The sequence below is a fragment of the Triturus cristatus genome, chromosome 3_1, assembly GCF_964204655.1.
Source record: "Triturus cristatus chromosome 3_1, aTriCri1.1, whole genome shotgun sequence".
NCBI classification, from domain to species: Eukaryota; Metazoa; Chordata; class Amphibia; order Caudata; family Salamandridae; genus Triturus; species Triturus cristatus.
In genome coordinates this window covers 888614319-888641502 of record NC_140583.1, presented here as the reverse complement: position 1 = coordinate 888641502, position 27184 = coordinate 888614319, and the positions used below count along the sequence as shown (strand labels likewise).

The 27184-nt window shown below is 44.1% G+C and overlaps 1 protein-coding gene across 3 annotated transcripts in view; it reads right to left on the bottom strand.

The window, feature by feature from the left end:
* The window catches only part of LOC146861238 (sodium channel protein type 2 subunit alpha-like), a 544972-nt gene that overhangs the window by 175602 nt on the left and 342186 nt on the right, over positions 1-27184 (bottom strand). For 2 of the 3 annotated variants that reach the window (XM_085645392.1, XM_085645389.1), the window contains 3 exons: positions 16630-16923; positions 8743-9090; positions 2478-2610 (listed from right to left, as the gene is read on the bottom strand). In XM_085645392.1, the coding sequence (XP_085501518.1) occupies positions 2478-2610; positions 8743-9090; positions 16630-16923 (775 nt within the window). The remainder of the gene's footprint in view (positions 1-2477; positions 2611-8742; positions 9091-16629; positions 16924-27184) is intronic. The other variant, XM_085645390.1, reaches the window with a different exon arrangement.

The window sequence follows — 27184 nt, the reverse complement described above, 5'->3', positions numbered from 1 at the left end:
AGGAACGCGTTGCGGAATATCCACCGTCTCGCCCATGTGATGCAATCACTAGAGGGCAGGGCCGAACGGAACACCCTGGTATTCCTAGATATCGAACAGGCGTTCGACTTGCTCAAGTGGGACTATCTATGGCAGGTGCTCCTAAAAATGGGGATCGGTGAGGGGTTTGTGAATTGGGTGAGACTTCTCTATACTCAGCCGGTGGCGAGGGTCCGTACGGGACGCTATGTCTCAGATGCGATATCACTAGCCAGGGGGACGCGACAGGGGTATCCGCTCTCCCCCTTGCTGTTCGCCCTGGCAATGGAGCCATTAGTGTGCCATCTCCGTAGGGTCCTCCAGGGACAGGGTATCCAAATTGGGGCCATGGAACATATCGTATCACTGTATGCAGATGATGCACTGGTGTATCTACGGGAGCCAACACACTCGCTTCTGATATTGCTGGCGACTCTGGGTCAGTTTGCCGAGGCCTCTGGACTCTCTGTCAATAACACTAAATCACAACTATATCCGGTTGGGTCGGAGGCTGTGAGGAGCGGGGTTCAACTCCCAGAGCTGGGGCTTCCATGGGTGTCAGATAAGTTGCGCTATCTCGGGATCTGGATCAGTAGAGACAGAGAAGTTTTTTACCAACATAATATGGGGAGGATTCTTAGAGGTCTCCGAGGCAGCTTTGCCTTCTGGAACACATTCAGGCTCTCGCTGATGGGGAAGATTGCCTTGATTAAAATGGTGGTGTTGCCTCGATGTCTCTTCACAATGCAGTGCTCCTTCTTTGAACTCCCACACCAGGTCTTCAAGGATCTTGACGCAATGCTTATACAACTACTGTGGAATGGAAAACGTTGTCGGGTGAGCCTAGAAGTCATGAAACGTACTTGGGGTAGGGGCGGTTTAGAAATCCTGGACCTTGAACTTTATTATTTTGCGTCCCAATTAAAGCACGCAGTGGCCTGGCTCGATACAGACCCTTCATGGGAACGATCGCTCCTGCCGAACACATATGGGGATCGACAGTTGGGTGCACTTCTCTGGCACACAAAAGGGTGTCAGGACCAATGTCCTCCACTGGGCAGATTGTTGGTTGCCATCTGGGCCAGGGTGGTTCGACGACTTGTACAGGTGCGACCGTTTGCCCCGGAGGCAGACTTTTGGCTGATGCCGCCTTTCGCGCACATTGACCGGGTCATGTCTACTGACAAATGGAAGGCGGGAGGGTGTCTTATGTTGTCAGACCTCTACCCTGACCAGCGGTTCATAACATACCAAGATGCAGTGGACTCTTTTGAGCTGAGACCGGGGCAATTCTTGCAATACGCCAAAATAGCGGCGACAGCACAACATCTATTGCCTACATTCCCGGAAACCCTGGAACACACGCATACTCTTGTCAAGATGATAGCCATGACGGGAGGGCGGAAACTTGTCACTCACCTGTACAGGGCATTACGGGAAGACAGAAAATGCGCACCTCTCAAAATAGAAGGTAGATGGCAGGAAGTGAGCCCACAGGAGATCACACCACGAGAGTGGGAAAAAATTCACGAGGGTGTACGTAAGGTGGTGGTGTCGAATAGATTTAAGCAGATACAATACAATATGGCCCACATGACATGACATACCTCTCACCCAAGCACCTACACACTATTGATAGCTTGAGGGATCCAAGGTGCCCCAGATGCCACTATGCACAGGCAGATTTCCCACACATGGTTTGGTCGTGTCCGATGATCCAGATATACTGGACAGCTATCCTAGAGGACCTGCTAGGAATAACAGGATGGAGAGTTGCCCTGGAGCTGCGTACTTGTCTCCTTGGACTGATTCCCCGGGACCCTAAACGTAAAACCAGCAGGAAGTTCCTGGTGTTGGGACTTGTGATAGCTAGGCAGCAAATAGCAATCCACTGGTTGACACAGAGTGGGCCGCTGTTTGCGAACTGGAAGACGGACCTGAAGGAATGGGCAATAGCGGAGGAGGGGCACATGCGCAGCACTAGGAGGGATGCCAAACTCCCGGAAGTATTGCAGGCGTGGGGGTTAATGGTCCAGGAGATAGGGAGGAGCTCCCCGAATTCTACACAAACAGTGTTGCAGATGTTAGTCATATGGGGATTGAATACCCCAGGCAGGGGGAGAGACAGGAGGATACCCCTGATTGAGATGTTGTTAGACAAACCTCCAGGTGGGTGGGCCCGGCGAGGGGGGTGGGGTGAGGGTGGGGGGGTGGGGTGAGGGTGGGAGGGTGGGGTGTTCAGTTACAAGTTCATATGATTGTTAATGACAATGTTCATGTTCATTGCCGGTTCGGTACACACTTCAAAGGCAACCTTAATTGGACTATCTGATGTTGGACAGAGACTGTGAGGCTTCTTATTCAGAATTGTCTGTAAAATAGTACTGTTTCACCATGTGCCGTGAACCTTAAAACCGCAATAAAGAAATAAAAAAATAAAAAATACATTTTCTAGGTACCTTCCATTGTGTTAGTCAGCATGCTGGCATTGCTCAGAGCTCTTTGCCTCAGAGTAGGATCTTCCAGCAAATCCATGGAAATTTGGTATGAGCTTGATCTTCTCTTTCTCATCTCTGTTTCTGTAGTGGTGCCCTTCAAATGCAAAATGTATAGAGGTAAAAACCTTGTTTAATGAAAGAATCGGCAAATGAAATAAAAACTAAAGCATGGATGTATATGGTTTAATGTCTTAAACACATTCTTGTGTTTTTACACATATATGATTCAAACAAACAATGCTGGAACTTTTTGTGTAAAATTTGAATAAGAGAGGGAGAGAATGCACATGAGAGAAAACAAGAGGGACAGAAAAAAGAATGAGAGAGGGGTTAAAGAAAATGGAGAACGATGTTAATGTTAATAATTTTATAAAGCGTGCGAATACCAATCGCCGTCTTGGCGCTAATGTCAAACATGATGGCACAGAACAAAGGAATTTCTTATAAGAGAACTAAAAAAGCCAAGTTTTCAGGTTTCTTAAACCTTAGAAAACCTGGCTGAGCTCTTGAGTTGGTCAGGCATTAGGTCCCACCATTTACAGGTGGAATGGGAGAAACTTCTTCCTCCCAAATGTGCTTTTTTGATTCTCCGAATGTTTACCTGTCTTGCTGGGCTGGACCGCACATACCATTTAAAGATTTTTTTTTAAAGAGAGGACCATCCTGGTGCAGGGCTTTATGGGCCCGACATTAGACCTTTAACTTGATTTGTGCCCTAATTGGTAAACAGTGCAATTCCCTAAGGGTTTGCAAGACTGAACAAAATATAGGGATGTTCATCAGTACCCAGGCTGCTGCATTTTGAAGAGTCTGCAATTTATGTTGTACACGAATTTGGAAGCCTACAAATAAGGCGTTGCAGCAATCTAATTTGGACACAACAATGGCAACTATAACTGTTTTTCTTACATCCATTGGGAGAAAGGGAAGAATTTTTTTCAATATTCTCAGAGTGAGAAAACAGGAAGCTGTTGCTTATTGGTGTGGTCGTTGAGCGCTAATTTAGAGTCAAAGATGGTTTCTTGCTTTCTGGACAGGCAGTGGGAGGGGCCCAAGATTAGAGGGCCACCAAGTGGTGTTCCAGTAAGAGGTGTCATTGCCAAAGAGTAACATTCGAGTTTAGTTTTAAACAATTCTTCTGCATCCAGTCAGCGATGTTACTCGTACAGAGATATTGAATTGTTTGAGGAAGATGAAGAAGAGGAGTGAAAGAGAGAACGATAGGAAGCAAAATAGCGAGATAAAGTAAAAAAGAAAAAAACAAAATGAATGCACATCAAAGTGACATATATATATATTTGCCACCTGTATTGTCCCATGCCCCTTCTTCATTGCTTTGCATTACAGGTTCCCATTTTCAACCAGTCAATTTATGATTACAAAGACATGTGCTCCTCATTGTGAGGCGAGCCCCCGATAGCTTGCGGAGGCTGGATCACATGCCCACAAAATTCAAATATACCAAAATGTTATGAAATAACATATCAACAGCTCGCCTACACTGCAATCTGAGAGATACATAATAAAGATTCGGGAATGTAGATGTGTCTTGTACTAGTGGGTGGTCCTGCAAACCCTAGGACATATCCCGTCTTAATCATGCAATATACATCACATTATTGTATTTTGGGTTTCATAAATACACACATGTAAGACTGATCAAACTCCACTTCCTAATGAACTAATTAATGGGAATACGCTGGGGAAGTCCTTAGAGGTATGGAGCCTGCTCTGACCACTCATCTGTTGGTAAAAATCCTTCTACTACAAGGTGCCAGTGTCTCCTGATCCCTTTGCTGTTGTCGAATGTGGGATGCACAAGGGAGCATTAGGTATTTCCCAATATGTCACCTTTAAGAATAATGTTTTGAACATAGATTTTACCTGTAAATGTACATTCATAAATACAAGGGAGAATGTTTCTTGAAAAAATTAACAGTATCTCAAGAAAAAACGGAGTTAAAATTTAGGGTTGCAAAACCGTCATTAGTCTCAAATATTTGGCTTGACACCTCGCGTATTTTGTGGGACCTGTAAACAAAGCGACTACTAATAAGACAGAGCAAATGAGTTTTGAATGAATAAGACTGATAACAATTTAACCTGTGTTCTATTTTATTTCATTCTGCTCATTAAATACATTTAAGATATAGCAGCTCTGAGATTTGCTTTTCTTCGAAGCATGTATGGACTATTAGAGAGCCCTACGCCATATTAGAGGGCCCTAATAAGATGATTTCAGAACAACGTCATTACTAGCAAACGTCAAGTCATGCAGATGCCTTCATAAGCCTGGGGTGTGTTTGCAATAGAATGAGGTATAAAGGATTAAAGAGACACTATGCATAACCTTGTCGACTCTTTAACATTGTGCAACGTCTCTGAAAGAAGGTTAGCTTCTTGGAGACAGGCAGCAACAAAGAAATCCGCTGCTGCGAAGGTTTTTCCTTACTTCAAAACATTTTAAGTGGCAGGCTGGAGAATGAAGTATTCATCACCTTTAGGGAAGTCTTCTTCGCTTATACAAAGTGGAGGAATTAGTCACCAGTGTTATAAAAAGGCAAAGCCACCGCGAATAGTAACACGAAAACCCCCTCATTAATCTTTTTTAAGCCAGGAAGCTATCAATACACTGAAGTACAGTAATTGCACTGCTGGTAGGAGTCAGAAGAAGGCCCACTCCACAGTCAATGGCCACAATGGTCCTTTTCTTTACATCAGTACCACGTTATATAGAAATCCATATTTGTTGATTAAGTCTAGCTATGCATACCGTGAAGTGTTCGTTCATATTACCATTCGAGCATTGGTATATAAAGCATATGATCTTACACTAAGCAAATGGGGGATGGGAGCACACTGCCTCACCTCCCAGCACAGTTCGCCCCTTAGCATTGTGGTAAATGCAGTTCACAGTGATTTCTTACTCGAATTTTAGCTGTAGTGGTTCACCAAAGTTGGTGCAGGTTAGTGCTGTGAATCTCTAGACACATGTGTTTCTGGATATTATTCGTCTTCAGTAGAGATAAAAAACGGAAATTCGTTCAGGGGTTGCTGGAAAGGCTGCCATAGTCTCTCAGGTCTCAGTACCTCTCTCTGGCGCACAGGTGCATCACCAAGAGCTTGTCAGCTCAGTGCCTCAAGGGAGCCTTTTCAAACAAATGGGGGATGGGAGCACACTGCCTCACCTCCCAGCACAGTTCGCCTGCACCACTCCAGCTAAAATTCAAGTAAGAAATCACTGTGAACTGCATTTACCACAATGCTAAGGGGCGAACTGTGCTGGGAGGTGAGGCAGTGTGCTCCCATCCCCCATTTGTGCGGCAGAGAGAGGTACTGAGACCTGAGAGACTATGGCAGCCTTTCCAGCAACCCCAGAGTGAATTTTCGTTTTTTATCTCTACTGAAGACGGATAATATCCAGAAACACATGTGTCTAGAGATTCACAGCACTAACCTGCACCAACTTTGGCGAACCACTACAGCTAAAATTCAAGTAAGAAATCACTGTGAACTGCATTTACCACAATGCTAAGGGGCGAACTGTGCTGGGAGGTGAGGCAGTGTGTTCCCATCCCCCATTTGTTTGAAAAGGCTCGCTTGAGCCACTGAGCTGACGAGCTCTTGGCGATGCACCTGTGCGCCAGAGAGAGGTACTGAGACCTGAGAGACTATGGCAGCCTTTCCAGCAACCCCAGAATGAATTTTCGTTTTTTATCTCTACTGAAGACGGATAATATCCAGAAACACATGTGTCTAGAGATTCACAGCACTAACCTGCACCAACTTTGGTGAACCACTACAGCTAAAATTCAAGTAAGAAATCACTGTGAACTGCATTTACCACAATGCTAAGGGGCGAACTGTGCTGGGAGGTGAGGCAGTGTGCTCCCATCCCCCATTTATCTTACACTAAGCAGCTGGGGTATATTTAACTCTGTTTGTACACCGAGGAGAGGATGCGCTACATGAATGGACCTGGGACTGGGATGAACATCCTTTACATTAGCCTGTGGTGCCCAGTCCGTGGAAGAATCGAATGCACAATGGTGCACTATGGTGATAACAAGTAACTAGCCCCAGGACTTAGAGTAACCAATGCAGAAGTCACACAACGCAAAATAGTGGACTGGGTGTAGGTAGGGGATTCTGGTACTTTCAGTTCTTTCTCTCACTCCTGGTTGGGAATGCCGGTATCACCGGAAGCATGGTCCAGCCAACAAAGTAGGCATTCCCAATCAGTCTGGAAAAAGACAAATCGCAAACGATAGAGTACGGAAATATTTACATTTATTTTAGGTCTGCATCATGGGCAATCTCTCTGAATTCAGAAAAAGATAGAATATTTGCATACATGTGCAGTACATTTTTAAATGTATACAATTTCACTCTGAAATTAATGTATAACAATAAGCCAGCCTATAGGAGGCAACATTGGCTGAGAAAAGAAGGAAGGACACCAGGCCCATCACTCGCTGCGAAGCTGCCTCTGACTGTGTAGCGTGGCCAGGAACCTTCATACATAAAGGAGGAGAACCGGCTCTGGCACTGCAGGCAAAATAAAGCTAACCAAGGGACCCCAAGCTGATTTAACCCTTTGCTCTTTCCTCATTTGATGGGGCGGATAGGGTACCTCCTAATTATTTAAATATTACTAACCTAATCATATTTGAATGACTACACTGGGGTCGGTGCTCTTTAATTGTAAGACATGGCTGCCTCTCTGTGCTTTTCTCTAGGCATTTTAGCTTCTACAGGGCAAACTAACACCCAACAGAGACACATAAAATGTTACAATTACACCAATCCACCTTGACCTTGGTCAGTAGGTGTTCCTTGTACACAACTCCTTGCACCCTGAAGCACACAAGACATCCGCAAGCCACATAACGGGTTCAGGGGTTGCACCCTCAAAAGCACATTCGTATCAAGCCATACTCAAACCTCTAGTTACATCAACAGTACCCATTGGACACAAAGCCTGCACTCTATCACATGCACAGCACGACTCCAATGCAAAGTGTTTGCCACATCGGTGGCACTTCCTTATTCCGTTCTGTGCGTTTGTGACAATTTCAGTCCAATAACGTTTATTGATAGATTTGATTTTATTAGCATTACGTCCCACCAGCCTCCCTGGATATCAGGACTACATCATAAGAGCCCTCCGGGAGATCATTATCTTGGGCAATGTCTGGGCTATACAGATCCTTCCTCAATATGATATGGAAAATCTAGTTGCCCTCCGACTCTATTCTGCATTGAGGGGCAGGTTCTTGCAAGTCTCAAAGGCGCAGAGAAAGTTTTAATTGCAGCCTCTGCACGGAGCTCCCATTCCTGCCTTATTTTATTGAGAATTCTCAGTTTTTCTGGTCAAGTCTAAAATACCTTTTTGATTGACTTGGTTCAAAAGGTTATTTAAAATATATATATTTTTAAATATTTAGGTATAAAATGCTACCACTTTTAAAGGTAGATTTTACATTTGAAATTCATTCCAAACTGGAATTGTATACATTTAAAAATGTTTTCTGGAATCAAGCAAATGGGAAGATATGTTCAACTGTTTATACATTATCAGAGATGATTCTGCTCCTTTTACATCTCGCACTCCCTCCTCCATGGTTAGTAGGGAGTACCTGCACAGTTACCACGAGGATTCTGCCGGCAGGGTAATTCTCCAACCAGCTGGAAAGGAGTGAGGACAAGAACGACAGGTGGCTCGTTGGGGTACATATATATCTGGGATATGTTGATATGAGTGTTGCAAAATTGCATTAGGGATGAAAATGAATATGACATCAGGCCTTATTAATGAGCGCTTGAAGGCTTTTTTCTGACTATTCAGGACTCGTAGGTCATGACGTGTGGAAGACATAGAAAAGGGTGATAATCGTTGCAGCTTCAGACCTTCTTTTAGGAAGGCATGGGAGGTGGGCTGAATATGGAATGAGTGGGAAAATGCAAAGCTGAGCACTCAGCATCTGGACTAAAAAAGTCAGCATCAAATGGGACGACAAGGAAGATGGTTGCTTTTTTAATACTCGTTTGAAGAATTTGCTAACCTTCACGTGAAACGTTTTTCATTTGCTTAGAAGAAGTAAAAAATATTAAAACATTGAGATCTTTGGAGCTTTCAGCTGGAGCCATTTTGATGCAAGTGTCATGCCGGCACTATATTGAACCACCTCACTTTGTACCAAGTAATAAATCTAGCAATGATCACCTCTGGCAGAAGCAGTCCAACAGGAGATGTGGGACCAGAAGGACCACCAAGCAAGGACACCACTCCGTTGCAGTCCACCGTGCTGTGCATCTTCCCGTTCACTGGAAGCACTGGCAGGATCCTGGATGACTTACTGGCCTGGCTCATGGTACTGTTACGTCGTTCTTTATATCTGTGTGGTACAAAAAGAGAACCCCTTCTGCTTTCATTATCTTCAAAAGTGCTGTGCTCGTCATCAGCAAAGTCGTTTTCAGAACCAAAGTCCCTTGCTCGGCCTCTGAAACTGAACAGGCTGGCTCTACTATTGCGACGAGGTGAAAAGAGGGAACCACGGATGCTCAGCAAAGACTGGAAAACAGGAAAAAAGCAGAAGGTTAGGAGGAAACGCAGAAAAGAGAAGAATCATAAATATTGGACGCAATTTCAATAAAAGGATTCTTTCACACGCATGCATTCACACGCGCACACACACACACACCCACACACACACAAACATAGCGTACAAAATTGTAATGGAAATGCCTAGAAAAGATAGAAAAGCTGGTATGTGAAGGTAGACATGCTGGTACACATATAGTTTCCTATCTCCTCAACCGTGGTCTTAGTATGCCTCAATAGTTCCAGCAAAGTGTTGTCAGTGGTGGATTCCAAGTAGCCAGTACCAAATTCAGTGCTGTGATTAAGCGCTTCCAGTATCAGACACACACATAGGATAACTCACTCTTTAAACATGAGAGACATATTTGAACACAAGACCATCAAATTATTAAACAACTTGAATGCAGATCATATATAACGTCATTATGCTGGCCACTATTTTGGCTTAGCTCCATAATGACTTATGTGCCCTTTGACCATATAGAGTGTGAGCATAATGGCATGTATCAGCTGGTTCAGAAACATATTCTTGTGCAAATGCCAAAAGTTGTTGGAGGAGTTATTGCACAAGGGGTTTTCAATATAGACATTATCTCCTTAGAGGTACTTGGCTGGCAATTCAGTGGGAAAGCTTGTCCTTGGTTTTGAAGAAAGTTTTCCTTCAGAATGTCTAAGTGCCAGCGATTTGCATTGGACAAACAACATATTCGTCTGCAATTCGTTGCTTCTGGCTCTTCAAAATCCAGAGAGCAGATCACTTCTTCACCTACCCCAGTGACAACAACGCTGGAGCTCAGGGAATGACTTTGCCTGCTTGCCAGAGTAAAGACTTTTTGGTAAAACTGAAATGGCTGGTGACAACTGGACACCCTTTTCGTTTACTTGGTAAGTAATTAAAGGTCATAGGTCAGGGTTTTGATAGTCTTGCAGATTGATTTTTTTTTCCAGCAGGAACCTGAAATGTGGAAGACAAAACCTTCTAACCCTGAAGAGTAGAGGGACTGGGTGTCCAAAGAGGTGCGATCACCTCTCTCAAGTAAGTGTTTGCTCTTGACACCACCAGGGGATAGTGCAAATTGGACCCAAAAAAAAACTACTTAAGGACCCCAGGGAAGATATAGATTATTAATGCTGTACTGACAAGTAGAAATTCTGAACATCTTTCCTGTACAAAAGCATGACAGCAGAAGACATCCGGGTAATTAAGGATCCATATCCTTCCTGGATGTGGCATGCATCATCTGGGCAAGATGCTGCTTAACTACATCCAGGGATGGTTTGAAAATAAACAATGTGTGGAATGTGCACACTGACCTTAGAAGGAGCATTAGAACTCCTAAGCATTGTCAGGTTGCATCGGATCTGGGTCTGGCATATCAAGCATATCACCTTTAACAGAGAACCTTCATAACGTGCCCCTATTCAATAGGAAGCATGTGTTCAAATCGCCCTTTAAGGAAGAAAGTAACAGTAGTCACACGTTCCTGACTCAAACCATACAGGTACTTCTTCGCCAAATGGGTGCTTGCTGTAATAAATACTCACTGGTAAACCCACCGGTAAAAAAAAAGAGATTGTGGGAGCCAACAGCCTTGGTGAATTCTGTGTGTACATCAGGTGTAGTTCTTTTATGATACTTCCTTTCTTTTTTCTTACATGCTCTCACTCACTTGACTCTCACAAGACGATCTAATAGTCACTTTTCCCGCCCATTCTCATCACATGAAATCCCCCAATTTCTGCTTGCATAGTTTCCTCTATCCCTGCCGTTTGCCTACCTTCCTTCTCCCCATGACACCTCCGTACCAACCTCTTGTCAGTAATGTGAGCCACTCTGGAGCACGGGAAATGGCTCATATCATCTTCTGAATCTAGCATCTCCCCTTCTCCATCTTCCCCCATAATCTTTACTGCACTGGGGTTGTGGTGCCTCATCCCACAGTCCTTCATATTTCAAGCAAACCTTGAGCAGCTCTAGCGGTGGACGCAGGTGCATTTTCACAAGTGACCCACACACCCTTAATTGTCCCAACCTTTTGGAATATTTCCTATGTGTAACACTCCATGGCACCTTATTTTATTTCCCCGCCAAGTGATGCCCGTCATGTGTATCTCAAACTGAGCTCCAATCCTGTATGTCCAAACAGTATGTACACCAACATACTTTTCTCAAAATATGTTCTCTGGAGTGTTTTCAAATTTTGTAGTGCCGCATAGCGTCTTTCTATGATGCGTGATATTATTAATTATTGGTAATTATTAATTTGTTTTTAATGTATACAATAAATATTCATGAGGTAATACCTAGCTAACCTTTTACAAGCTTGTTTTTGGCCACTGTGGAAATGTGGATTTTCCTGATCAGTTATGTCCCCTATCTTGGACCCCAACGGTTCTATATGCATGTTACAAGTACATGTATGTTCCCTCCAGTTCCAGTTTCTAAGACGCAAACATATGTGTGTCTACCGTCGACATGTTCTCTGTCAGATCCGCCATCAATGGGCTGGATATTCGATTCCTAAGTATGAAAGGCCACCGACTTTAGATGGCTAAGTTACTCCATTTTTACAGTTCAGGCAAGTAGGCCCGATTCTGTCCTCAAAGCCTTTCCCTGCTCTCTGTCTTTGACAGCTTCAGCTTGAGCTCGCATCTGTATCCATGAACTTTGTCCTACTCCCTGTGCAGCTAACGGTGACTGCCTCGGCCAGTTTTCGCCTGTCTGCCAAGAAGTTGTATTTCACCTTCGAATTATCTATTTTACTCTTCAGCCGATGCATTCCTGTCCAGTGATTTAGGTAAACATTTCCTTTAGCTCACAAGCAAAGGACTCAGCCTTTCCGTCCTCCTGCAAGTGATTCATAGCCCTGTTGCCATGGAAAGTTTTCTGCCCCTCGCATCTCATATAGACACTTAGACGCTTGTACACGCACACAGTCAGTATAGAATAGATTCTGTCCGAGAGTTCTTCCTTGTGGATAACATAGTTCTTTAAACATAGGATGTTAGATATGATTTGGGATTAGGTTGACTTGACCCCAGACTTCTCGTCTCCACATGTAGAGCTAAATGTCAAGTCCCCTTCACCCCCTAGTTGCACGTCAATTACACGTCATGCTGCCGCGCGCGCATCTATGCCAAGTATTATCTTATAGATCCACCTATGTCTGATAATTCTAACCAATCATGTTTCTTTTATTCCTTATTACGCCTAGTTTCGATTATGTCACTGTTTTGTCACTTTTCTTATCAAATGTTACGCCTTCTACATTCGTTTCATTGTAATGCACTTATTATAAAAATACATGTCTGTTAATGAATTATTGTACTTCACTTCCTGAACCCTCGTGGTGACGGAACCTGAAGGCCGCGACTCGAGTCGGCCATTTTGAATGGAATAAAGCCCATTAGAAAACCTCTTATACCACGGATTCTGCCTCTTGTTATTTTGAGCTATTTACTTTAATTTAAGATTCCGCATGAAATTCAGTCCGGTAATATTTATTTTATTTACCACATAATGGCGCCCGAACAGGGACACTTTCTCATCTCACGCGCCGGCGGTGCGTTGCAGGCCCGGTCTCCTGCCACAGCTGGACGGACCATAAAACGCGTACCAGCAGGATTTCCTGTAAGCTCCCTCCGGTCAAGCGGGGGCGACTGAGGCTGCGATCAACCCAGACGAGGCGGTGAGAAGTGCGAAGTATCCCGACCAGAGCCTAGCTGAGAGAGCAAGATCCGAGGTATACAGAGGCCCACCAGGTTTTCCGAAATCCCGACGTCCAGAGGGTCCGATGTCCGCAGTTATCGAGTCCTGTCCATTCTCTGAGGCCTTCCGTTTCAAGGAGCTACTCGGTAGCTGCAGCCTTTCCCGACAACACTGAGGCGAAACCCCATGACATTGTTCCGGGTAATCTTGTCTTTGTGAGAAATTTCGACAGGAAAAGTCAATTGGAGCCCAGGTGGAAAGCACCGAAGTTGGTCCTGTTGACCACAAGAACAGCCGTGAAGATCGAGGGACGTAAAGGGTGGATTCATTCAAGTCACGTCAAAAAATTCCATGGACTACCTTCAGATATAGACACTGTGCCCTGCACTCCCTCACAGACTGATTCAAAACTTCCTTTTGTTGAAAAGAATGACTCTCAGTGCTATAAATTAAAGCTTAGGCCCAAACAGTCGAGCAATTTGATTGTTTAAGTCCTCTCCAAGGTGAAGCGGTTGAATTGTCTCCGACATGTATCCCTTGGACCTGAGTAGAGAAAATACCCGAGAAATGTTGAAACGACAGGCGTATTGTAAATCACTGCGTAGCCACTGTATTGTGACTTTATTAATTTTGTTTTTCTTGAGTTTTTTAATAGTTACTGCAAGTATATTGTTGCATATGTATTATCCTGATTCTAAACGTGTTTTCAATATAACTGATGAACACTCTTTTAGTGACCTACCGCCACATGAGTTGTCCTATAGACTTGCGCTGCGTAATAACACATTCATTAGTATGTTACATCATTCCCATCAGACTAGTAATGCCACCAATTGTTGGGTGTGTGGCCGACTCCCTCCCTATCAGAATAACAAAGGAGTTCTGCCTTTCTTTCCACATCCGTTCACACACAATGGCTCCTGTGGAGCATGGTTTAGTTTATTAAATTCCATAGACCCAGACACAGCAGTTTATCAACAACATTGGATATGGGGAAATCTGAATCTAGTTTTATTCAAAGTCTGTCACCCTAATAAGGAGGGTCACCCCAGTAGAACAGGAACTGATTTAGAAAATGAAGTGTATAAACTAGGTAATTTTACGCCTAATCTTATGATTTTGAATGTCAAATCCGAAGTTGAACTAATTCTGCCCACTATGTCAGTATTTCCAGTTAAGGGTGAATTATGTGTAAGAAAAGTTGGTTCCATACACATGGGCCATAGCCAATGCGTTACTACAATAGAATATAGTGATCAAGGTAAATCTTCATTTAGAGCTTCTCGCCATTCTTACTTTATATGTGGTCAGACGGCATATATGCGTCTGCCTCTAGATTGGGATGGTACCTGTTACATAGCATTCCTTTTGCCACCTGTTTTCCTAGCTCCCCCTGATTATTATCGAAATGTTCATTTAGTACACAATAGAGAGCAAAGAGATCTCCCAGTTGTCGATTATACTGAAACAGCATGGGACAAGTATGTAGATTTCAATAAAGGTATCTTTCCCTATATAGGTACAATATCAAATAGTAAGCTGATACGCAGACTCACCAAGACTCTTGAAGCTGTAGTAAACGAGACTATGGCCGCCCTAGGCAATCTGACAGAGGAACAATCAGTGATGAGAATTGTTGTTCTCCAGAATCGTCTTGTCCTTGACGTCATCCTGGCCGATAGGGGCGGAGCTTGCAGGGTCATCGGATCCAGCTGCTGCATATTCATACCAGAAAATTCGCCATCTGTATATAAAGCTATAACACGCCTTCATAAGATTGTAAGCCAGATACACGAGAATCCAGGCACTTGGACGTGGTCCGGGTGGTTTTGGAGTGTGATATCAGCCTGGGGATGGAGAGTTCTATCCTTCCTAGGTATTGGCCTTCTTATGCTCTTCAGTTGTTGTTTATGCCTACAATGTGGTCCAGCGATTTGTGGTCTGTGTGCCACATCATGCATTCCACATCACAGGTCCCGTTCAGAATACCGGAAGGAAGAAGAAATGATGCTCCATGAGCAAATCAATGGAATGATGAAGATTGATGTCTCGTGAAGGGCAAGAAGGGGACAAGGAGGGAATGTGGAAATGTGGATTTTCCTGATCAGTTATGTCCCCTATCTTGGACCCCAACGGTTCTATATGCATGTTACAAGTACATGTATGTTCCCTCCAGTTCCAGTTTCTAAGACGCAAACATATGTGTGTCTACCGTCGACATGTTCTCTGTCAGATCCGCCATCAATGGGCTGGATATTCGATTCCTAAGTATGAAAGGCCACCGACTTTAGATGGCTAAGTTACTCCATTTTTACAGTTCAGGCAAGTAGGCCCGATTCTGTCCTCAAAGCCTTTCCCTGCTCTCTGTCTTTGACAGCTTCAGCTTGAGCTCGCATCTGTATCCATGAACTTTGTCCTACTCCCTGTGCAGCTAACGGTGACTGCCTCGGCCAGTTTTCGCCTGTCTGCCAAGAAGTTGTATTTCACCTTCGAATTATCTATTTTACTCTTCAGCCGATGCATTCCTGTCCAGTGATTTAGGTAAACATTTCCTTTAGCTCACAAGCAAAGGACTCAGCCTTTCCGTCCTCCTGCAAGTGATTCATAGCCCTGTTGCCATGGAAAGTTTTCTGCCCCTCGCATCTCATATAGACACTTAGACGCTTGTACACGCACACAGTCAGTATAGAATAGATTCTGTCCGAGAGTTCTTCCTTGTGGATAACATAGTTCTTTAAACATAGGATGTTAGATATGATTTGGGATTAGGTTGACTTGACCCCAGACTTCTCGTCTCCACATGTAGAGCTAAATGTCAAGTCCCCTTCACCCCCTAGTTGCACGTCAATTACACGTCATGCTGCCGCGCGCGCATCTATGCCAAGTATTATCTTATAGATCCACCTATGTCTGATAATTCTAACCAATCATGTTTCTTTTATTCCTTATTACGCCTAGTTTCGATTATGTCACTGTTTTGTCACTTTTCTTATCAAATGTTACGCCTTCTACATTCGTTTCATTGTAATGCACTTATTATAAAAATACATGTCTGTTAATGAATTATTGTACTTCACTTCCTGAACCCTCGTGGTGACGGAACCTGAAGGCCGCGACTCGAGTCGGCCATTTTGAATGGAATAAAGCCCATTAGAAAACCTCTTATACCACGGATTCTGCCTCTTGTTATTTTGAGCTATTTACTTTAATTTAAGATTCCGCATGAAATTCAGTCCGGTAATATTTATTTTATTTACCACACCACGTATGCGTACTGAAAATGTTGTTCACCCGGTCTTGGAAGCTCGGAGGTTGGATGTGCATGGCCAATGGTTTAGCATTGGAGCAGTAATATTATTAGATCTCCCAGCGGCCTTTGACACTGTCGTCCATCACCGTTAGGTGGACGTGCAGCCTATAGGGGGTTTCTGATGGTGCAACTGGCAATACCTCTGCCACCAGATGCAGTGTCTCCTCCGCTTTTATATGAGACAGTGGAACTGAAAGCTGAGCACATAAAAACTAACTTAAATCACTGTGTAGCACGTGTGGTAGGTGAGTGGTATGGATGCCTGATGTAGATACTAACTACAAACCGGTAACTACTCAGCAAAGTAGGGGTAGCTATTGCAAATACACTACATTGTAGGGCTCCAGCATTGAAGTGAAGGTTTATGTAAGCATACGTTCTGTTATAACTATTTTAGCTCAGTTTAAAAAGTTGACTTCTCTGCACGTGTATTTTGTTTGAAAAATATATTTGAAAAGAAACTGTACTTGCCAGTTGGCTAGTTTCGTACCTGGTGTGGCGAGCAATATTTCTTTTCGTAAGCCAGTCGGTTGGCTTCGATGGAGAAGCGGAAACTTTTTCTTTTGAAGCTGCTTTCAGATTCTGACTTGTGGAATTTTTCGTTGTCTCCCTTTTCATCACCCTCGAACTGCTCTTTCTGCCTCATTTTCTTCCTCCTGTTCCTCCTCTCTTTTGCACTCTTTGAGCTCAGCTTCGACGCTTCCGAAGAACTCTCCGAGAGCCCGCCTTCTTCACTGAATTCCCTTGACTCGGCCATTGCCTCTGCTACAGCTGCTGCTACGGCCTGTCAGTCCACAGGAGAGAGACAATCAATTTTTGTACATTTATCGAAAATCAACTTCGCTTTCCAGAATACAACATCTGCCGTAAACAAGTTAGTGTTTCCAAATGCAATTAGAATAAATAATTAGAATAAAATATCAAGTGTGGGTTGCGTTTGGAATTATTTCTCATTTGAATAAGATCAACTGTGATCTAGGGAAAAATCCTCCAAGAGTAGGCGAAAGACCAGGACGTGATGTTGACATTTTTCACCAGGAAGGTTGGCTGCGGTGCAAACCCCAATTAGAGTTAATATTTCCTACACAAAAAAGGTTCAGATTTAGGCAAGCATTTGCAATTCCAATAGGTTTGGTTTTGAAGGAATGATAATATGAAGCTTTACAAATAAATAGCATTGGAATGGATGTGTATTTGCATGGAAGCATAGAACTGTAGAATAATATTGGTGTAAATTAAAAAGTGAGGTGATGGTGGAAGCCGGAGTCCCAGTCCCGCATTACTGTCACCAAGTGCGCGACCCGGGGCTCCCCACTCAACGTTAGGCTAAGTAAGAACACCGTTTGAGATAGCCCTGCTCACTCCCTTAGTAACTTGGCATGAGCAGCCAGGCCTATCTCCAAGGCACGAGTATGTTCAGTATGTGCAACCACACACACAGCAACCCCCTGGTGACACCACAAATGGACTCCACACAAGTTTGATAGAAACGAGTATAAACTTTATACAAAAATATATACGATCAGACCACACGATAAATAAGCCAACATAGAATAAAGGGTAATATTCGTTCCGGCTGGTTCAAATTCCAACCACCGCTTTCAAAATGCTATGCTGGTCACAATGCTAGAATCACACACGTTGCAATAGATAAACAAAAGTGCACTGCGTAATGATATAATCCTGTGCTGGGCAAAGGAGATATAATACAATTCGTAACGATACACCCCGGTACCTGCAATGGGAGAAATAATGCAATGTGTACCGCTACCTATATGTACTACGCAATGAAGGAATAATAGAATGCGTCACACCTCAATCACGTAGGTTGCATTGAAGGAACAATGCAATGCGGGCTGCTGCAATCATGTACTTTGCAATTAAGGAATAATGCAATGCGCAACAACAATCATGTACTTTGCAATGAAAAAATAATGCAATGCGGGCCGCTACAACCATGTACTTGGCAAGGGAGAATTAATGCAATGCGTACCGCTACCTATATGTACTACGCAATGAAGGAATAATAGAATGCGTCACACCTCAATCACGTAGGTTGCATTGAAGGAACAATGCAATGCGGGCTGCGCAATTATGTACTTTGCAATTAAGGAATAATGCAATGCGCAACAACAATCATGTACTTTGCAATGAAAAAATAATGCAATGCGGGCCGCTACAACCATGTACTTGGCAAGGGAGAATTAATGCAATGCGTAGCACTACAATCGTGTACTTCGTTAGGCAATAATAATGTCAGGCATCCTAAGACAGTCTGGCAGTTTGTTAGCAGCAATATTGACAATGTGCTTTGCGACAATCAGCCTCTTCGATAACAGTTGCCCTCCACATGGTTCAACGATGACACAGAGTACAGCTTATTACTCTGGCCCCTGTACTGCCACTCCTTTCGTCAGCACGGGCCTCACTGAGCCGAAGCAAAAGGTTCACGTCGTCAGAAGGATGGAGAGGCCGAGAGAGTGTCCCTCCGAGCCCGCACCCCGCCCAGGTAGTAATCCACGTTACCTGGGGGCACGTCCCCACTCTCCTCTCCTCCTTCCTTGAACTACGCCTGCCGTGCAGAACTCTCTCAATGGGCCTCAGCGGCTCGGCCTGGCAGCTCAGCTCTTCCGGGTCTGCCGGTCCAGGCCGCGACTGTTAGGAAAGTCTCAGGCAGCCGCAGGGCACACATACCCCATGCCCCTGAGATTACTTTTACTCCGGGTGCACGTTCACCACCGCACCCTCCGGGTCTCCTCTGGCACAAAGCCACACACACAACACTGATGGGACTTCACATCGACTCTGAGTGCACGCTCACCAGACACTCCTCCTTGCGGTCTCAGTTGGCACCAAGACACGCTCACCACGCTGCAGAGACTCACTTTCTTCCAGTGCACACAATGATCAGCCGATCACCTCCACAGTCCCATGTTGCACCAAAGTACGCACGCTGCTTCACTGACACTTACTCCAACTCCAGTGCCACGGTATACAGGCGCTCTTCACCAACGCCTTCGGCCGCACCTCGACACGCTCACCGTGTCCGAGCGTCACTTCTCTCCAGTGCACTCGATCACCAGGTGCTCCTCTCAAACGCCTTTGATGCACCCCGACTCGCACCCTGCGCGTCTGAGGCTCACTCCACTTCCGATGCACACATTGGTCAGGCGCGCCTCACCAATGTCTCCTGTGCACCACGACACGCACCCTGCGCGTCCGAGACTCACTTCAGCTTCGATGCACATGCCAACCAGATGCCCCTCACCAGCGCCTGCGGTCCACCATGACACACACCAAGGGCATCCGAGTCTCACTCCAGCTTCGGTGCACACGCTGACCAGGCACTCTTCACTAACGCCTGCGGTGAACCACGACACGCACCAAGCGCGTCCGAGTCTCACTCCAGCTTCGGTGCACACGTTGACCAGGTGCTCTTCCTAGCGCCTCCTGTGCACCACGACACGCACCACGCACGTCTGAGTCTCACTTCTCTTTTCAGTCTCAATCCATTTCGGTTTCATTCCAACGTTCAGGGGCCTCAGCTCTCATTGTTATACCCCTAAATGTCTTTGAAGTTCGTATGTGCTCAGGGGCCCCTGACCCCTGCCTAAATCAGTTCTGGGTGTCTCCCTCCCAGTGTCACCTTTCTCCCTTTGATACTGGGGGGTCTGGATCCTTAATCACTCAGCAGGAGATGGGTCAATTGGTTTATAGCACCAGCCCAGGCCTTTTCAACTCCCAGGCTTCTTCTCCCCCAACTATCCAGATGCAGGGCAGCATGGTGCCATCTCAACCCCTCCCTGGGTCAAGACCTCTCCCAGCTCCTCGCACCACTCAGATCCAGACAGTCAATTTACATTCAGCAGAGACACACAGAAATGCTTAAAGAACAAACCTCAGCCACTTTCTAAAAGAGTGCCTTCAGAACACATAGTGACAAAACCACTTTTATAGAAAGATGTGTTATGACACTGTGAGTTCATACATACCAAACGTCACCTCTCCATTTTAAACTTATAAGAAACTAGGCTAACAAACACAACACCCAGTCTCCCCCATTCTGTCCTATGGGCAGAATGGCCTTTCACCAGTGAAAACCGAAATGGAGTGTTTTTCACTGTTAGGACATAACACACCTTCAGTATATGTCCTGCATTTTACTTACACTGCACCCTGCCCAGGGGTTACCTGGGACCTACCACAGGGGTGCCAAGTGTGTATGAAAAATGGAAAGTATGGCCTGACAAGTGGTTACACTCGTCACAACAACATGCTAACTTAGCACACTGCGCGCAGGTCCTACACTGAAGGCCTGAGTTCCCTTCTCTGTGCGCCCTTGCATTACTAGCCCTTGCACACACAGTGCACATCACTAGGGACTTTTACAAGTAAGGCAAACATACCAATCATGGCCAACTAATTACCATTACACTTTACATAGGGAACACTTGTACTTTGACACTGATCAGCGGTGGCAAAGTACCCAAAGCATCTAATAACAAGTCTAGGTCAGGAAAATGGTCTAGGGGAAAAGCAAAACGTTTGAGGGAACTTTAGCCATAAAGGCCAAGTCCTACAGGTGACAATTGCACTATGAAGCCAGACCTAAACATTCATGTAGAATAATGACTGCCTTCCTTCCATCTGTGCTGCTGCCAGGGAAAACACCATAAATTATACAGTCATCTAAGACACTTTCAACAGCATTATAATATCATGTGTGCCACTGAAAGTTCAAGCAAAGGCAGCTGAATAAATCAACAAAACGATCGCAACTATGTGGAGGACAAGCACTTTTTTGTGGAAGCACACAACATCCACTCAATCAAATTATGTACTTCTGGCTCCGAACGTGGGTTGAGCCAAAGCCCCTCTCTCGTGATACTCACATAATTGTCTGGCGACAGCTACGCTTTCAAGCCAGACTATAAAAAGAGCTCAGCTAAGGAAGACACTTGATTTCAGTTAAAAAGCCAGTGTGTGCAGAACAATTGCAAGATACCTGAAATGTGAGTGAGAAGGGCAGAAACTCAGCACATGCATCAATGAGGTTTCCTCTGACAAATAAAGACACACGATGCAACTGCAAGTTAAACTGATGTTTCCAGTTAAAATAATACTTCGTTTTAGTGTTGAAAAAAATTATAAAAATCAGAACACGAAAGGATTTGTGAAAAGACAGCAAAAGGGAACTTGACATTAAATGGACAAAGGTACCATGGCATCGTTATATTATTTAGCCAAGTGCACACGCTTGTAAACGTTTGCTTATTAGTGAATTAATTTTTATCATAAAAACATAATGTTCCCTTTATGATGATTCCATTGCCCATAATCCAAGGGTCTTCCATATTATCAACTCAATTGGTTCCTGAAGCAGTAGGACTGGTCGCTGCTTTAAATTTTCTATACTCAAATCAATACTCGTACACCACCACTCACCTTTATTGAAAAGCTAGGCAGCATATCAGATGCACCACCTTTACAGCCCAGACACCTGCTGTGCAACTCCAAAGTATGTTGGCAGGAGAGGTCATTGCACCTTAGTTCTTACTTTCAAAGGTACTTGGTAGATATTGCTTACATCTTTCCCCCAAATATACATGTAATAGTAACACCCCAAATAAAATCAAAATGCGGGAGGCTCATGATGCAAAGCCAAAAGAATGGAACAACTTCTTTAACATACTTAAAGGGGAGTAAAATGAAGCTCATGCGATGAAGAAATTACATATTTTCTACTGAGAACTACTAAGGTACTTTTTTCAAAGAGCTTCTTGGAAGGCCAGACCACTATTTGTGGGTTTGCAGACCCTGAATCACGGCTTGCTAACATTAGATGTTGGCCCAAAATGGACTTACAGGCCGCCTATTACAATTAGTTTACACATGGAAACAACTCTCCCAATAATTACAAGGGCTCTTCAGCGTAAGTTTACTTAACAGCACACATGTAATCCCTTAAATCCAGGTTTTATCAAATTTACATAAAAAATGACATGCCTAGACATGCCTAAACCTTATACGCAGAAGCAAAGAGTGCAATATGCAATGTATTAGTAATGCTGATAGAGGGGCCTCCCTGGAGTCATCACCCGTCCTTACACTCAACAATGTCAAAAATAGAGAGTACGTTACACACTGCACTTCTGTGTATTCTATTTACTACTGCAGAGGTTGCAGAGGTTGCATGTTGCATGTTGCATGTTGCAATTACTTTAAACACACAAACAACTCTCCCTATAATCATGAGGCCTCTAATGGGGGTTATATTATCGAACAAATCTATCCACCTGCATTCTTGTTTTGTATATCTTTTGTTAAAAAAATGAACAAATGCCATGGCATAAACCATATACGTAGAGCATAATAAGCTATTTATTACCATTGCTCAGAGAGGGTAAGTGCATTATGCCTCTCGTGAGTCACAGCCCCTCCCCAGCATACTCTACAATGGTCATAAATATAATATTACAGTCCCAGTCTTTATGTTACACTGGCAGTGCTAGGGCCAGTACAGTGATAGCTAAAACAGAATTTCCATATTAAATACATTTTTTGATGTTTAGTGACTTTGGTGTCAACTGATGAATCTTGACAAAACTTTTGAAAAAAGTTCAGCCATTTTTGCTCCTTTATGGAAAGTTACATGCTGATCCATCAGTCAGGGCTCAGAATAAGCAGGTGGGGAGGGCGGGGACAAAATTGAAATTTCCCATTTTAATCCCCATAGAAAGAAACTGCTAAAGGTAATTATAACAAATTTAGCAAACATTTAGAGCTTTACTCAAAAAAGGATGCTTTATGTTATTTGGTGTAAATCTGTTCAGCTGTGTTCTTTAAATTAACCATTAAAATGTTGCTCAAGTGGGCATGAAGGAGATAACTCGAGAAACTATAACTCATACCCTCGCCATGCACTGCTACGACCTCATATATAACAACACCCATGACAAATTCTATGAAAACACTGATGACATCACTGATGACAACCTAAATCACAAAATTGATTACAACACTGTGCATGACGGGGCACAAGTTACAGCTCCTTGAATTAACTATAACTGGTGAATTTCAGTGTACTTTATTTAGAGTAAAATGTTCAGTTTAAACAGACATTTTTATCTAACTATAACATCACTTTAACCTTTGTTTCTATATATATGTAAATTTCCGACCTCTGCCCCACTAGAAAGCACCCATGCTTCTGGTAGATCACCACAAGGGTTCTGGCTGATGTGCCACTGAAACGTCAGATGCCTGCCATGTGGGGCAGAGAGCAATGATGGGACATGTAATGATTTAATTATCATGTAAACCTTCCTTTATGCCCACTAGGGCTTCATGTGCTCAGTATGCTGAAGTTTTGAGTTTATCAGTATTATGTCATGCGAATAAGCTTTCACATGGCCACATGTATCTATGTAGAGCGGCTTTCAGCAAGCCCGATGCACACAACATATTTCAGCTTTATGCCACAATACAAGTGCCCTCTTGGGCTAGATTACAAGTTACTTGGCAGTAATGGACTTTACCTACAAGTTGTGTGAATGCCTACAGTATGTTGGAATAACATCAACATGTCAAACTTGTTATTTTTCTGCTTTGCAGAGAACGAATGGGCACTCTTGCACCTTATTTTTATGTTGTGTGATTCAAATGTAAATTTCCATCTAGCTATTTCTGCACTTCATCGAATTTAATAATTCATAATTGAAAGCTTTCTTAACATGTAACAACACAAATGTAGAACGGGCAATATATAGGCAAAGTATTTTCACTATGTCTTTAGTGCTGTGTGGCACGCTTAGTACGTAAATATCATAACTAAGATGGCAGGCCCTCTAATGTGAGCAAAGCCGTCACAGGCCGAAATGTGCTATGTGCGACTTGCAATGAAAGCCTTGGTGTGCTGGTGTCCGGTTCTTCGTGAGGTGACTGGATTGGGAGTAAAAAAAAAAATAATATATATATATATTTTCTTGGTTTTGCGATGACTGCCGTGGTTTACCCGAGCATCAATGATGCAAGGCTGATGGTGCTACTGCCTTATTGCCTTTATTTCGTATACACCTTCCATCCAACTTTGTATTTCTCTGCACTGCGCAATAAAATACAAATTTCAAGCTTCTCGAGTACTGTGCATTCTGTTGAGAAGTTGGACGGAGGGACCAGACTAAAATATATATATATATATGTATGTATTTATATATGTATATAAAGCAATGGTTAGGTAGATGGATGGATGGATAGATGGATGGATGTATGTATGGATGGATGGATGGATGGATGGATGGATGGATGGATGGATGGATGGATGGATGGATGGAAGAAGGATGCCTACATTGCAAGAGAGGCCCAAATGATAAACTGTTTTAAGGATAATGATCAAATGTTTTTAAGAATCCAGACAGACCAAATTATCCTACTCTGCTAGGGGAATGTGGACAACAGATTCTGTCTGGTTAGGAAAACAAAGGTATATCTCAATATATTGGCTAACTATAGGCACATATTCAAATTCCTTTCTTCAGCAAGATCTTGGAAAAGGAGGCAATAAGACAGCTCCAAGAGAAGGCATAACCATAGGACGTCCTCGATGTCTAATTCAACCATGGGAGAGGCATCAAAATAATTGTTAAAGCTGTTTCTGTGCTGAGGTAATCTTCCGCAGCCCTCATATTCCCAGACTTGTCTGTGGCATATAAAACCACTCAGCACACAAACATTAAGCTCAGGCTATGAAAATAGGCTGGATTAGTGGACTTTGTCTTACCCTTAGTCGAAGCCTCTCTAGCCAACTGTAGTCAAAAAGTCAAGATAAGACGAGAAGAATGCCGCTGCCTGAAAATTGCCACGCACGCTGTTGCTTGCTTTATAAAATTTAAAGATTGTTTGTTTTGAGCACCATTTGAACTTCTGTTCTTTTAAAAACTGTCACCATTGAATTGAATCGCCACGCTCAAACTTCCACATTGTTGGCCCGACTCACTTCCTGGTAGACACGCCACCGCACAGCACCAATCAGGGAAGAGGGGGGAGGAGCCAAGGCTGACTACGGCTACTAAAGCCGGTAGCAGCGCTGGAGTGATGAATGAATGAATGAAGAAGCATTTATAAAGCGCCTGGTTACCCAAAGGCATCCCCGCGCTAACCGACACTCTATTCACTCGTAATAGTTCATGGGAAAAGTAAAGTTTTAAGCTGTTTACGGAAGTGGCCGTGGTTAGTTTGGGACCGGATATGCAAGGGGGCCATATTCCAGAGTTTCGCACCACAGTAGGAGCACATGTGGCCTCCACATCTGGTGCGTTTAACTTTAGGAACTGTTAACAAGTATTTACCCTCAGATCTTAAAGTTCTTTGTGGTTGATAAAGGTGCATCATAGCCTGAATCAGCATGGATCCTTTCCCAGTCAGAGATTTTTGTATAATACACATCGATTTAAATTGGATCCTCTCCTGAATGGGGAGCCAATGTAGTGAGGATAATGCCAATCTGGCTGATAAGCATTTCGGAATATTCAGCAGGAGTCGAGCTGCGCAGTTTTGTACAGTCTGCAAAACTTTAGTGGTAGACATCGGGGCTCCAAGATATATGGCATTTGCGTAGTCCAACCTAGACAGGATAAGCGCCTGTACCAGCAGTCTTCTAGCCAAAAAAGGGAGCAGGGAAGAATCCTCCTAATCATCCGAAGAAGACCGTAACAGGTACCTGCAATTTTTCGCGCCTGTTCCTTAAAGTCAAGGTTGGTGTCTAACACGATTCCTAGACTTTTTATAGATTTTTTTGAGGTGGGTGGGGGTCCATGGCTGACCGGCCACCAGGAATCAATGGTCATAGACGTTGCTTTACCGAGAAGCATAACCTCAGTTTTTGCTCCATTAAGCTTCAAGTAGGAGGCCTCCATCCAGCAAGCCACTCTCTCCAGACATGCCGTGAGAGCCCCTCCTGAGTTGTCATCATTGTTCAAAGAGACGACTAGCTGAGTGTCATCCGCATAGGTGACAATTTGCACCCCAAATGGGGTAACAATACTTGCCAATGAACTCAGGTAGACGTTGAACAGGGTGGGGCTTAATGCTGAGCCCTGAGAGACAACACAAGGAAGCAGTACTGGGTCAGAGATGCAGTCATCCGCAAAAACGGAGAAGACTCTGCCTTCTAAAAAAGAACAGAGCCATTTCAATACAGCACCCCTAACCCCAATGTCTTGGAGACGGTTAATCAGGAGTGAGGGGTTCACCGTGTCGAAGGCTGCGCTAAGGTCTAATAGGATAATTGCGGCACAGCCTCCGTTATCTAAGATCTTCCTGGATTCCTCCACCACCGACAGGAGCGCGGTCTCAGTACCCTGTTGCGCCCTAAAGCCAGTCTGCGATGAATGCAACAAGCCGTTCTTTTCGATCACTTGGAAAAAGGTGCCGCTGCTTGAAAATTGCCGCGCACGCTGTTGCTTGCTTTTTAAAATTGAAATATTGTTTGTTTTGAGCACCATTTGAACTTCTGTTCTTTTAAAAACTGACACAATTAAATTGAATTGCCACACTCAAACTTCCACATTGTTGGCCCGACTCACTTCCTGGTAGACACGCCACCGCAGAGCGCCAATCAGGGAAGAGGGGGGAGGAGCCAAAGCTGACTACGGCTAATAATGCCGGTAGCAGCGCAGGAGCGCAGCGCAGGAGCGCAGCTGACGCGCACAGTGGGCGCGCCAAAGGCAAGCCCATCTGCACCCGTCCGCGGCCGGCAGGGGCAAGGCGCAAGTCATTATGCCCAAATCACAACTTACTCCGCGGCTGAGTTAAAAAAACTTCACTCCCATGAGCTAGTAGTCAACAACCTCACACACGCCAGATTAAGCAGAAATGGGATCTGGAATCTTTGATCTTCCTTCCCAGAACTTAACCATCACTCGGTCAATCTGGAACATACTGACCCCCTGGCTATTAATGAGGAAAAGGCTCTCTCAATCATTTATTTAAACACCCGCTCCCTGCCCAAACACCAACTTGATATACTTAACCTGGTGATGTCAGTG